Genomic DNA, 14,647 nt, shown 5'->3' with positions numbered 1-14,647 from the left:
TGTATATAAAAAGTAATGATCTTCTAATAGAAGGAGCTGGAGAAATGTTTAAAGGAATACACGCTACATGAGTAAAGTGAACTGTTGCCTTGGATAGCTCATTTTATCTGGCATTAGCAATGCAGCAGTGAAATTTTATGGAATGCTGAGAAAAATGGACCCTTAAGGTGTCCCTAGAATAAATCTGTACACTGAAATCCCTCCAGAGTATGACTGGGAGACTGTTTGACCTTGAGGGAGTAGTCCACAGTTCAAGGCCACTATCAAAGCAGGGTTTTCACCAGTCTGCTACTACTTTAGTGTACCCCTCTGTACCACACTTCTGGTTATGGGCACTGGGTTCTTACTAAGCAATGCTCAAAGTATTTTCAATGGATACAAACAACTACAGGTATCCTGAATTTTAAAGATTATTTGTGCTTAAAAAAGAGACGATGCTCTTACTCCACATAATCTATCTGTTCTTTAGAGAGAAATAGTAAGAGAGTTAATAAAAATACTAATGTATTGGCTTGTTCTTCCTATTCTTTTGGTAATGCTGAAAATTGTTTTTCTGATTCTTTTTATAAAGGACATTTCTGAACCATCATTTAGTCCCTTGGATAGATCTACCTATTATACGGAAGTACCTTGAGCAAAATTACTGCTTAGGTTCTTGAACCAGTTATGTCCCTTACAAAAAAACCTATAAATTTACACAGTTTTTAAGTCAATATCTTATACATTTGGTTAATACAAGCTTTCATTCAGCAACTATTTATTGAGTACCTGCCATGGGACAGGCGCTGGGCTAGTGGCTAGGGGATGCGGTAGTGAAAAAGGCAGACAAGGCCCTTTAATTATGGTCTGACGATTATCATCGGCCTGATTAACCCTGACTCAACCGATATAATCTAATTCCTGGGTCTGTTAAACTGTAGGGTATATCATGGGTCGAACAGTCACTCAGTGAAGTCTTATCTAAAACAGCCAGGCAGTTCTACCCTTAATTACAAACCTAAGATCTGAGAAAAAAGAAGGGGGAGGAGGAAGGAAGGGGGAGAGGAAAGACAGAAGAATTATCAGCTGAGGTACTAATGTCACAAAAGTACTGGAAAAGTGGAGGAGGCTGAAGGTAGAACCACAGCCCCCAAATCACAGTTAAGGTCAGTTATCATCCATTTCCCTCAAATTCCCCAAAAACTAAAATAATCCCTGAAAGGGAAGAAGGTAAATAGTATAAAGAGTTCTCTATAATGGATTTACAGAGCCAGTGTGGGGAAGGATGTCTAGTAAATTCTTCATTTAAAAAATCTTATAATTATTTTACAACCCATACAGGGTAATGCATTTTGATAGAGAAGAAATTAAGCTCTACCAGTCTGAACCCGGGAGGAAGAAAGGTTGACGACTTAGTTCTGTGGTAAATACCTTTTGGTGCTTTGATCAATAATGATACAGATTAAAGCAGATGCCTGAGTTCTAAAGCTGTATGGTCTTCCCAGCTGTACATGTTACAAATATTGGTGAACTAGGAAAAGCCAGTCCATTCAAATTTGTACCTCACTGAGAAGGCAATGGCAACCCACTCCAGTACCCTTGCCTGGAAAATCCCATGGACGGAGGAGCCTGGTAGGCTGCTGTCTATGGGGTTGCACAGAGTCGGACACGACTGAAGCGACTTAGCAGCAGCAGTAGCTAAGTCTTAGGTGGGTCCAGTTTAAACCTGTGATGCAGACAGAGGAAATTTCTACCTGTATGCACAAAGCAGGATGTCTTATCTCACATCACAGTGGAGAAGGATGAGGGAAAAACAATTTGTACCAATTCATGCTCTGGACAGTCCCCTGGGACAGTGAGGACTACACTGTGAGCTCAGGACCTCAGCGACCAAGAACTCCCAACACACGTACCCAAGTGGCTTGTTCACGGCAGGCTCCAGAGATCTGGGTCTAGCTTCTCATTTTGCCAGTCTCAAGGAGAGTATGATCTCACACACGATCAAAGGTCACTGGAATGAACACGTTGTTATTTAATCCCCTGTCGGCTCAAGGTCAGCTTTAAATTGACCTGAGAAGTAATATGCCAGAAGTGATCATTTCTGATTCTTGGACTACACAGTAATCCATAAAATTTTTTAAAAATGAAGTGTCTCTTGGAAGCCCTTACTGCTGCCATTAAAATAAATATCCACCATGTTTGTCCTCCTCTGAATGGTGTTCTCAGTAAGTTATGGGGTGTTCTTGATCACATACTTTGCTGGCACATTCAGAGTGGGCTCAGGAGATGCTAGTCTGGGTGGACGGTTGGAAGAAGTTCCCAGCAAACAGTTTCAGCTATAAAGCACATCCCTGGGCATTACCAGCACCTGCTTTTCTAATTCTTCTAAACAAACTGGAGGATCATCAGTTCAGTTCAATTCAGTTACTCAGTTGTGTCTGACTCTTTGAGATGCCATGGACTGCAGTATGCCAGGCCTCCCTGTCCATCACCAACTCCCAGAGTTTACTCAAACTCATGTCCATTGAGTTGGTGATGCCATCCAAACATCTCATCCTCTGTCATCCCCTTCTCCTCTTGTCTTCAGTCTTTTCCAACATCAGGGTCTTTTTCAATGAGTCAGCTCTTCCCATCAGGTGGCCAAAATATTGGAGTTTCAGCTTCAGCATCAGTCCTTTTGATGAATATTCAGGACTGATTTCCTTTAAGATGGACTGGTTGGATCTCCTTGCTGTCCAAGGGACTCCTAAGAGTCTTCTCCAACGCCACAGTTCAAAAGCATCAATTCTTCGGAGCTCAGCTTTCTTTATAGTCCAACTCTCACATCCATACATGACTACTGGGAAAACCATTGCTTTGACTAAATGGACCTTTGTTGGCAATGTAATGTCTCTGCTTTTTAATACGCTGTCTAGGTTGGTCATAACTTTCCTTCCAAGGAGCATCTTTAAATTTCATGGCTGCAGTCACCATCTGCACTGATTTTGGAGACCAAGAAAAAAAACATCTCTCACTGTTTCCATTGTTTCCCCATCTATTTGCCATGAAGTGATGGGACTGGATGCCATTATTTGAATGTTGAGTATTAAGCCAACTTTTTCACTCTCTTCTTTCACTTTCATCAAGAGGCTCTTTAGTTCTTCATTTTCTGCCATAAGGGTGGTGTCATCTGCATATCTGAGGTTACTGATATTTCTCCCAGCAATCTTGATTCCAGCTTGTGCTTCATCCAGCCCAGCATTTCTCATGATGTACTCTGCATAGAAGTTAAATAAGCAGGGTGACAATATACAGCCTTGATGTACTCCCTTCCTGATTTGAAACCAGTCTGTTGTTCAATGTCCAGTTCTAACTATTGCTTCCTCACATGCATACAGATTTCTCAGGAGGCAGGTCAGGTGGTCTGGTATTGCAAACTCTTTAAGGATTTTCCAGTTTGTTTTGATCCACACAAGCAAAGGCTTTGGCATAGTCAATAAAGCAGAAGTAGATGTTTTTCTGGAACTCTCTTGCTTTTTCGATGATCCAGCGGATGTTGGCAATTTGATCTCTGGTTCCTCTGCCTTTTCTAAATCCAGCTTGAACATCTGGAAGTTCATAGTTCACGTACTGTTGAAGCCTGGCTTGGAGAATTTTGAGCATTACTTTGCTAGTGTGTGAGATGAGTGCAACTGTGCGGTAGTTGGAGCATTCTTTGGCATTGCCTTTCTTAGGGATTGGAATGAAAACTGATCTTTTCCATTCCTGTGGCCACTGCTGAGTTTTCCAAATTTGCTGGCATATTGAGTGCAGCACTTACACAGCATCATCTTTTAGGATTTGAAATTACTCAACTGGAATTCCATCACCTCCACTAGCTTTGTTCATAGATGCTTCCTAAAGCCTTGACTTCGCATTCCAGGATGTCTGGCTATAGGTGAGTGATCACACCATCATGATTATCTGGGTCATGAAGATCTTTTTTGTGTAGTTCTTTTATGTATTCTTGCCACCTCTTCTTAATATCTTCAGTTTCTATTAGGTCCATATCACCATATCATTTCTGTCGTTTATTGTGCCCATCTTTGCATGAACTGTTCCCTTGGTATCTCTAATTTTCTTAAAGAGATCTCTAATCTTTCCCATTCTATTGTTTGTTATTGTAGGATCATACTTCCCTGAAATTAAGTGTGGTCATATGTCTTGCTTTGACCAATGGAACAGAGTGGAAGTGATATGTGTCACTTCTTGGGAAAAGCATTTAAGGGCTGGGCTTGACCTTCCATCCTGATCATTTACTGCTTTGCCCATGTGAATGTTCCCAGTGATACAAAGGTGCCATAGGATGAAAGTAATGCATGATGTGTAAGTGAGGAAAACACAAAACAAATAAAGCAAAGACAAAAACAAGATTTTGTTACTTTAAAGCTATTGAGATGTATGGGCTTGTTGCCTACTCTGACTTCATCTTTGTCTTCTTTCCCTCTTTTTGACAGTCTCCTTTTCTCTTTTCTTGCCTCCTCCCCTCATTACTCACCTCTTACATCCTTTCCCTATGATTCCATTGCTCTCTTAACTGGAAATAATAGTAAATATAATGTTTTATATTCCTATTCTTAATTTAAAACATGGATAAATTTGCTTTTTGAATAAGAAATGAGTACACTGAATGACATATTTCACTTAAAAAAAAAAGCCTTGAGGTTAAATTAAAAATCAGGTTTAGCTTGTATAAAAAAATGTATGCTTTGAAAACCTGACTATATTATATAAACATATGGTGTTACCATTGTTGATATACCCTCGGTTGATTCCAATGTGGGTTAGTGGCTATCAGGAAAAATAAAAACAAACATAAACCTTCCCTAAACACCAAGCAGCTCAGAAAAACCAGAGATCCCGCTGGAGTAGTTCTGAACAGGAAATCACTTACAGCATGATCAACCACTTAGCTTTCATTGGTAACTTTGTTAAGAAGGCTGCTGGAGCTGGAACACCGAGAAGACTATTTAAGACTAAAGAACATCTAAAGTTATCAAAGGAACTTCAATGCACATCTTCATGCACAGTCATTCACAACATAGTATTCAGCCCCGAGGTCACCCCCACCATCCTGAAAGTTTTTTCAAGCAATTAAAGTCACCCTAATCATGAAGCGGCAGAGAACATAAGTGCAATTATAGCCTGGCTAATCATGCATATTTAAATAAACACAATAGATGTGTACTCTGAAGACAAATTCAACAAGCTCTGGTTTCAAATAAGAACATGCACTATTAGGTAAACATGACGAGGGCTTTCAGGCCATTTGACAACACCAGGGAGAGAACTGATGAGGGCTGTACACAAGACCAACTGCAGAAATGATCTGGATGCAGGGAGGAGAGGAGAAAGTATGCAACAGTTACATGAGAAAAAGAAGAACATGCAAAGGAAGCAAGAGATGGAGAATTCTGAAGTTCACTTACTGCCTGTTTTTGCTCTTCCTCCTAGAGGTGGTGAAGATGAAAAAAACAGTAGAGGGAAAAAAGGAGAGAAATTAATGCCCATCACCACAAACATCTGGAAAAAAGTGACAGAACAGGGCAAACCAGGTCAGACCCCTGGGTTCAGAGACCCAAGAGCCTGACCACCATCAGAGCGTCATCAGGTGGACAGTGCAAATGGCAAGTTTATGCCACATCCAGTTCTTTAAATGCTAACTTCTAGAGTTAGAAGGAAAGAACCGCATAAAGCCTCTAGTCCAACTTCCCCTTTTATACACAAAAAAGACCTGACTTGCCCAGGGTTACATCACTATTTGAGGTGAACTGAAAGAAGCAGCTCAACCATGACTCAAAAGCTCAATGATCATTCTGTTTCACCATTCACAATATTCACATGTGTTTAGATACACATCTCTATGCCAGTGGTTCTCAAAGTGCAGAATACAGACCAAGCAGCAGCGGCATCACCTGGAAACTTGTCAGAGATGCGTGCTTTGCCCCGTATCCCCCTAGACCAATAGAATCAAAATCCTTGGGGGCGAGGGCAGCACTGTTTCATGAGCCCTTCAGCGGATTCTGAATCCTGCTAGTTTGAGAACTAGTGCTCTTAAGAACTTCCCAGACACTAGAGATTCCATCTGACCACAGACTCTTTTATTTGGTCTCCTCTCTTCCACGTGTGGAGCTTTTGGTCACTTTGTGGTCCTTCTCAAGGATGCACATGCATCCCCTTCCCCTCCCCTCTAAACTGGAAACTGCTTCAAGGTGCTAAGAGGCTTTTCAAAGAGAGTTCTTGACCTGGCTGTCTCATTACTCCAACACAGGTTCGTTTACTCCTCCCTATGCATGAAGTACTAGAAACATGAAGGTAAGGTATGGTCTCTGTCTCTTAGAGCCTTACAGTGATGGTACTCAGAGAAGGCCTTTCCTAACCCTTAGCTCTCAGAAGGCCGCTGTAGACACTGAAGAACGAAGCACAGCGAGGAGGAGATAAACACTTCTGAGTTCCTCTCTCTTCAGTCTTGTGCTTCTAAGTTACTCTGTCTTTTAATGGGTCTCTTCGCTTCCTTTTTCTGTGCCTCATGATGGGTAACTGTGGTCATGACACCTCTGCTCTTTGCTCAAATACACAAATCTAAAAGCTGTTGCAATAGTTCCATTTAAATTGGATCCATCCGTGCAGACTGTCTTTACTAAATATGTGTGTAGGAAGTCTTGGGAATAGATAAGTGATTCTCAGTCTGCAGATCTGGGAGCAATGGTGAGAATGATTTCAGTAAAGACAAGGGATTATAAAAGGGAGAGGAACAGTAAGAATCTGGAGAGAGTCATTTTATTCCTGCAAGGGAGAGACATGCACTGGAAATTATATGAGCACCAACAATCTCTTGAGGAAACTCCAGTTCAGCACCGGAAGATATTCTTCGTTATCAAAGCCCCAGCTGCTAGATGCCTGGCCAAACCTAGAACCACAAGCACCCAGGCAAAGAGGGGCCTGAGTGTTAGCTGAGTTCACCTGAAGAAGTTAGCATCTTCCAGCTTTTGCATCTGGTATGCATGGCTCCAGTTAGAAGGGGTTAGAGTTTTACAGTTGGGTAACGTCCTTCCTGCCTAGTCAGGCTTCCCTGTGAGGCAGCACACTTTTCTCCCATTCATCCGGCAAGGCAAACAGCCACAGAAGAGTTATTAAACAATTCAAAATGTGTTTACTGCTGGCATTAAATGTTGAAATGGAAATTTGCAGGGGAGGGACAGAGCAATCCTGACAAGTTGGAATTGCATCTGAGATCAAAAGACCAGTATATAATGTCTTAGAACTGCTTCTAAGATACTTTATTCTCACTGCTTTCTCCAGGCTGGGTATTGAAGACAACATCACTGTGGCTCAACAAAATAGGGAAGTTCAGAAAGCAAAGTTTCATGTTTGCACATTTGTGACTCTGCTCTATAAAATTTATCTAACGACATAAGATCGTGATAATTTGCAGTAGATGTATGCCAGGTTAGGATGGGCTGAGTAGACAGGGCAGTGTTTCTAGGACTCAGAGAGCCCCCATGTGCATTGGGATTGGCAGAGACTTTGGTTAAGTGTTACTTAGGATGCTGTTTAATCCAAATTCACCAAAGTTAATCAGATAAAGGCTCTGTCAACATAATAAACAGGTCAGATATAAAGTCTTAGAACCTTCTTGTTATCAATTAGTTGGGGTCCGTAAAGATTGACTGATGACAAGTCAGGCATAGTAGCCAAGTTGATTTAAAGGGGAGTAACAATGCCTTAATTATAAAGTACAAATCTAGGATTGCTCCAGTTACCTGAAAATATGGGAGACCCATCCATGTGGGGGATATCTGGCTCAGTGGCCAGAGGAATGCCACAGCCATTGTAGTCATTGCCATCTATATTTTAAAAATTCATATTCCAAATCTCATTTGCAAATGAGGTTAAAATTTTAAACTACAGAATTCATTTGGTAAATGTATTTCAAAAGCAATATTGGAAAAATGGAAAAAGGGGCAGAAAAATATTGGGAACATGATTTAGAAACAAACACCAACATCCAACTATTTCTGGATCAAATAGGAAGTTTGAGGTAGAGGTTCTCCATATAGACTCATTCATCGAGGGAAAAAACGTAAAGAAAAGATACATTCTGAAACATGGGTACTTGAGTGTCAGTCTGTATTACCTCATTTGGAAAAAAAACAACAATAAGGAGGTGCCTGATACTCCCTGGAGACAGGGACTGAGTCTTAGTCACCATTATATACCACATAGCTGAACAGGACTCTTAGGAACTCAATACGTTTCTGCTAAATAAATGGTTTTTACCCTGCCTTATCCCCCCTCCCCCAAATTTACGATTTTTGCTGAATGAATTAACAAACAATGGTGACACTTCACATGTACACTTCTTCAAATTATCAATTTTCAGATAAACAGACACAGATATAGTATTTCCCTGGAACAATAAAATTAAAGAATTCCATGTGAAATAGAAACTTACTGTGTGGTATATTTTAATTCATGAGTATCCCAGATCATATGGCTCAACTGTCCATCTGACTAACTACCTACAGCTGTTTTATGAGGGCACTAAATGCGGGCGGACTGAACATCAATGAAAGCAAGACAGTCCCTTGAAACTAAAATTAGAATTCTGAAGGGTACTTTTACTATTTGTTGGTAAATGTGGTTTTCATAGTAGGAAAACATCTTTGAGATTTTAATAGAAGTCAATGATTCCTATGCATAACCTTTTAGGAGTGCATATAATACACAAATTAAGATTATGCTATAACCCTTTTAGGAAGCTGGACACACAAGGTCTGAGATTTTCAACTGTGAATTTTAATCGACGGATTAAAAAAGATGACATTCCTGGTTTATGTTTTCAAATCCTTTCTCCCTTTTTGAATGACCACAGCCCGTCAGATGGATAATGATAAGACATTTAAGAACCTGGGAGGGGATCCTACAAAACAGAGCAGTGAGGTCCTGCTTATTTTACTGAAATTGTAATTAAAAGACAACAGCTGGAAATACAAAGAAACGGAGGGTTTGGGAACAGAGTTGCAGGTATCAGCTCCCTCTGCTTAGGGGTACATAGCAAGGTCAGGGTAATGTACACGGGACCAGGGCCAGGAACTCTGAGGAACACGAAGGCCCATCAGCTGACGGGAAAGCTTTCTGTGATACTTAGGGGAAATGCATTCTGACTTCCCTTCAGTTTGCATAAACATTTTTGCCTTTTACAAAAATCACCCTGGGATACCTTCCCATTTATGTTCTGGGTAATATCTGAGAACATTTTTCTGAAAGGGAGGTAAATCCCCCATAATCTCCTGTCCTTTGGGTGGACTAACCCCACAACGGTAGAGCTTTCACAGCCCTGTGTAGCTCCAGATGTTGCACCGGCCCAATGTGTTTAAGTTCGCCCCTGCTCTCTTGAGTGGGTGACTGGGTTGCTTAGTTGGGTACTTGACAGCTATTTGATGGATCTGGGCCAGGTTGTAGGCATAAGGTTTTCTTTGAACAAGACCCATTTAGACAATTTCTCAGGAGAAATCCTGCTAACAGGGTTAATGTAGAAACATGTCTCCAAATACCCTAATACCCAGGACCAAAGCTAGAAAAAACTTAGCTCAAGACTAAAAGAAATGATTCTCAAGCAAGCCAAAAGTCAGTTCAAAACACAAACACTCCATTTACCCAAGCTGCTAATACCACGAGCTTTATTATTAAAGGACAGGCTGATGATGAAGTTGAAGAAAAGTCTTTCAGCTGACCTGTTCCTGGATTTCCCCTCCAAGTCCAGACCCTTGTCACTCCAGGCCTGAATGATTTCACTTTGTGACCCCATGGCCTGTAGCCTACCAGGGTCCTCTGTCCATGGGATTTTCCAGGCAATAGTCCTAGAGTGGATTGCCATTTCCTTCTCCAGGGGATGGGATCTTCCCAACCCAGGGATTGAACCTGGGTCTCCCACATTGTAGACAGATGCTTTACTGTCTGAGCCACCAGGGAAGCCAATGATTTCACTAGCCTCCTATTATCCTTTAGTTTCTCCTCTTACTGACCTGCTGTGTACATTTTCCTAAAGTATTGTTTTCAAAGCCTTTAATGACTTCACCTTATCACAGGATTAAATCCACCCCGTTAGCCTGGCTTCTGAGGTACTACACACTGGGATTTCCATTCTGGCTTCTAACTGTGACATACCATGAAATACAATGGTTTCAGAGTATAGACAGAAACACAGTAGGAATTTACAGCATAAACAAATGTATCCTGGTATTGCTGCTACAGGGCTGGTAAATATTTCCACTCAGTGCCAGGCAAGCTGTCCAGGTGAGGACATTTAAATGCCAAGCATGCCTTTGCTCTAGGGTATGGGTGCTGTAATATCTTTTTCAATAAAAAGTAGTGAGGACTGAAATTATTCTATATTTTGTCAAGCCCCAATATACCAAACCTAGAGCTATCTGCTATTTTATTGCTCCTAATAGAGCAAAATTATCAATTAGAGTTGGTTTGATTAGGTTGGTTTGACTCCCATGGACGGAGGAGCCTGGTAGGCTGCAGTCCATGGGGTCGCTAAAGGGTCGGACACGACTGAGCGATTTTACTTTCACTTTTCACTTTCATGCATTGGAGAAGGAAATGGCAACCCACTCTAGTGTTCTTGCCTGGAGACTCCCTGGGACGGCGGAGCCTGGTGGGCTGCCGTCATGGGGTCACATAGAGTTGGACATAACTGAAATGACTTACCAGTAGCAGCAGCAAACATGTAGAAGGCAATGGCACCCCACTCCAGGACTCTTGCCTGGAAAATCCCATGGTTGGAGGAGCCTGGTGGGCTGCAGTCCAAGGGGTCACGAAGAGTTGGACACGACTGAGTGACTTCCCTTTCACTTTTCACTTTCATGCATTGGGGAAGGAAATGGCAACCCACGCCAGTGTTCTTGCCTGGAGAATCCCAGGGACGGGGGAGCCTGGTGGGCTGCGGTCTCTGGGGTCACACAGAGTTGGACATAACTGAAATGACTTACCAGTAGCAGCAGCCTCTATATTAGCCTCTTAATAAGCTATTTTAATAGCTTATTAAAATAGCACACAATATTTGGTAAGTAAGCAAGTACACTATTTGAAGCTTTGTCTTAAAAGAAACTTTATATAATTGAGAAATACTCATTTATATATAGCTAATATCTTATTTATAAACATTCTTATTTATTCATAAAAGCACATCATTCTGGTTCTGGTTACTGATTTTTTGTAATTGGGCTTTAAATAGTTAACCCTTTAGCCTCATCCTGTTCTGACATCACAGGGAAGGCAGAAGCTGAGCTGGGGGTGAAGATGGACAAGAAGAACTGAGGTGGGAGGAGGAGCCCAGCCGCTGGTCTTACCTTCAGTAGCTTCATCAGCCCTTCCAGCTGGACCATCAGCTCCCTCCTGCTCTCCTGCAATGCTGACATCCTCTGCTCCAGTTCATCTTTCCTCTGCCTGTCAGAAAGGAAACGTTCATGAGAAATGAAGAGATGAAGCTCTGATACTGGACATATAAAATGGTGATATATCTGTTTTGCCCACTTTACTGCTATGAGAATAGCATGTAAAACTGCCTTTGAAAGTATACATTGCTGTAGAGCAAAAGAGTATTGTTAATATTATTAAAGTCATTTTTAAAATTCTTCAGGAAGTCAAATACTTTATACAAATTAGTTCAAATTTAAATTAACAGTGGAGAAAAATATGTGAAAACTGCTCAGATAAGATGGGATTCAGTTGTTAGTGCTCCCAGAACCATCCATCAGGCTCAGAAAGTGTGACAGAGTTGAGGATGACTCTGTCTCAGAGAACCTGGTTTCCCTGAGGACAGATTTCATGCCATCAAGTCTAGGTCGACCTGTCCAAACCCAAACTTAAGACTTTCCTTCTTAAATGGTTCTCTTTCTCAATTTCCCCATCTCTCCTACTTTTTCTTCTAAGCTTTTATGGCTGAAAAACTTGATCCTCTTTGATACTTTCCCGTTCATTTCCTAGATTTCATCAGGCACCCAATTCAGATGATTCCTGAATATCACGTGTCTATCTTTCTATTCCTGCTTCTCGGACTTTATCCAAGTATGCTTCATCTCACACATGCAATGGTCTCCTAGCTTGATTAATCCTAATTTCATCTATGATGACTGGGAAAAAGCACTGGAATATAAATCAAGAGATTGAGGCCCACCATTTTACTCACTATGCAACCTTAGACAAGTCACTTAACCTGTCTGAGTCTCAGTTTTCTCTTCTCTAAAATGGAACTAATAAATTACTAACAGTAAAATTTTAAAAAGCTTTTTTGATGTGGATCATTTTTAAAGTTTTTATTGAATTTGTTACAATATTGCTGCTGTTTTATGTTTTAATTTTTGGGTGGTGAGGCTTGCGGGATCTGATCTCCCCAACCAGGGATTGCACCCACACTCCCTGCATTAGAAGCTGAAGTCTTAATCACTGGACCACCAGGAAGTCCCTACAGCAGCACTATCTTGAAGATCAAGTAAGATGATGGACATGAAAGCATTCTGTGGCCTTTACAATGCTACTCAAAGGAAAGCTGTACTCCTTTCATCATCTCATGTAATAATCTGAACAGTAGAATTTCTAGCATCACTGACTGCCCTGCATAGCCATTGGCCACTAGTCTGAACTGAGATGTACTGTAAGTGTAACTTACACACTGGATTTAAAAACTTAGTGTGAATTAAAGTAAAATATCACAATAATTTTTAATGTTGATTAAATGTTGAAAAGATAATATTTTAGATTAGGCAGGTTAAATAAAAGAAGTTTTAATGACACCTATTTCCTTTTAGTTTTTCAACATGGTTAGAAAAAGTTTAGTACACAGATGGCTCACACTATACTTCTATCAGAGAGAATACTGCTACAAACTCTACCTACATTTTATCCTCACTTCCTTACTGCCCTTTCTCTTCTGTGTCTGGACGTCCAGCCATGGTTCACTTTTTCCTAAGCAGATGGCATCACTTTACAACTCAGTACTCCCCTGCTCTCTTCCAAATACTATTTATTCCTTAGTGTCCATCCTAAACGTCACTCTTTTCAGGAAACTATTCCTGATTACTTCAGTGGATATCGGATCCTGCTTATTTAATCACTATAGCAACCGGTGCTTCTCTGGGGCACTTAATTTATTTTACCTTGTACTGCTGTCATTCATACCATGATGCAAAATCTTTGAGGTCAGGGGATGAGCCTTACTCATCTTTGCATAAACTGAATGATTAAGAGAATATCATGCATCCAGTGTGGACTCAATTAACATCGTGAACTTAATGAAATCATTATTTGAAGCTCTCGAAGGATTTCCAATGACCTATCACTTAAGGCTCTCAGAATCTGGTCTCAATTATCCAACTAATTTTATCTCCCATCACTGGCACTCTAAAGATTAATTCACTGGGTGGCTGAAAACAAATTCTTAGCTTCAAGATTCTTTCCTCTCTCTGAAATGTGTTATATTTATTGGGGAATCTTGCTGAAGCCCAACTCTGTATCTAATCTTAAATGTTTTGTCCCACACTTCATTCAAACCATACCTACCTTTCATGGTTCAGCCCAAATTCCACCACCTTTGGGGGACAAATTGCTTCCAAATTTCTTCTAATATCCACACTACTTATCATTAACATTGTACAGTATTACTTAGTTGATTAGAAATTATTTTATGTTTTGTTTCCAAAACAAGATTATAAATTTTTAAGATAGAATCATTGTCTTCTTGTATTCATACTCCCTAAATTTCCAGTACAGGTATAAACTCAATAAAGAGTTGACTCATTCAATTTTCTAGAAAGTCTTTCTTCCCTGAACCCCCAAGACTGGATGCAGTATTCTTTCTCTGTGCTATGCAGCATCAAATAATTACAATAAAAAATGGCAAAAATGAATGAACTACAGCTATTAATTCTTACAACTACATGGAAGGATCCTAAAGAACAATATTAAGTAGGAAAAATGGCCCAGAAGACTGTATATTAATTTCATTTCAATAAAGCTCAAAAAACAGAAAGCAAAACTAGACACTCTATTGTGTGAACATACAGACATATCTGAAAATACTGTTTAAAAAGCAAGGGAATGATAAAGCAAATTCTGGATAGAGGTTAGCTCTGGTGGGGAAGGCAGAAGGAAGTGAGACAAGATGGGGGCACTTACACAGATGACATGGCTTTAGCAATATGTGAATTCTCAAGTAGGGTGTGGGTTTCTGGGTGTTCATTTTAGCGTTATGTTTCATATCTTACTCATTTGTCTCATATATTATTATAATAACAAATATACCACTAAAAATAATAAAGGGGGAAAAGACAATTTTGGCAGTCAGGATTCATAACCACTAACCCTAAGGATAAAATTCTCTATCTTGTTTTATTATACTAACTGGGTATTGGCAGTTCCTGTATTCATATACATAGATCAAAACCAGAAGGATGTCAGAACCTACAAATGAATCTTGACCTTTATGCGTCGTGTGATAAACAAAAGTTTGTAATATTAATCTAGATGAATTTACCAACTTCTTTCATGGCTAGTAATTCTGAGAAATTAGTTTCTATTCCAAAATTCTAAAGAAACTCTTCTACGTTTTCTTCTAGAAGTTTTAACATTTTTGTCTCCACGT

General features: G+C 40.2%; 1 protein-coding gene across 13 annotated transcripts in view; it reads right to left on the bottom strand.

Annotated features, from left to right (window-relative positions):
* DTNB (dystrobrevin beta) overlaps positions 1-14,647 on the bottom strand; it is a 241,753-nt gene that overhangs the window by 28,649 nt on the left and 198,457 nt on the right. For 8 of the 13 annotated variants that reach the window (XM_005213006.5, XM_059891335.1, XM_024998836.2 and 5 more), the window contains 2 exons: positions 11,358-11,454; positions 5,427-5,447 (listed from right to left, as the gene is read on the bottom strand). In XM_005213006.5, the coding sequence (XP_005213063.1) occupies positions 5,427-5,447; positions 11,358-11,454 (118 nt within the window). The remainder of the gene's footprint in view (positions 1-5,426; positions 5,448-11,357; positions 11,455-14,647) is intronic. The other 5 variants (XM_059891334.1, XM_024998838.2, XM_010810230.4 and 2 more) reach the window with 1 other exon arrangement.

This window comes from Bos taurus, chromosome 11 (assembly GCF_002263795.3).
Source record: "Bos taurus isolate L1 Dominette 01449 registration number 42190680 breed Hereford chromosome 11, ARS-UCD2.0, whole genome shotgun sequence".
In the NCBI taxonomy this organism is placed as follows: domain Eukaryota; kingdom Metazoa; phylum Chordata; class Mammalia; order Artiodactyla; family Bovidae; genus Bos; species Bos taurus.
Note: the sequence above shows the minus strand (reverse complement) of the source record. Positions and strands in the feature narration are given on the sequence as shown.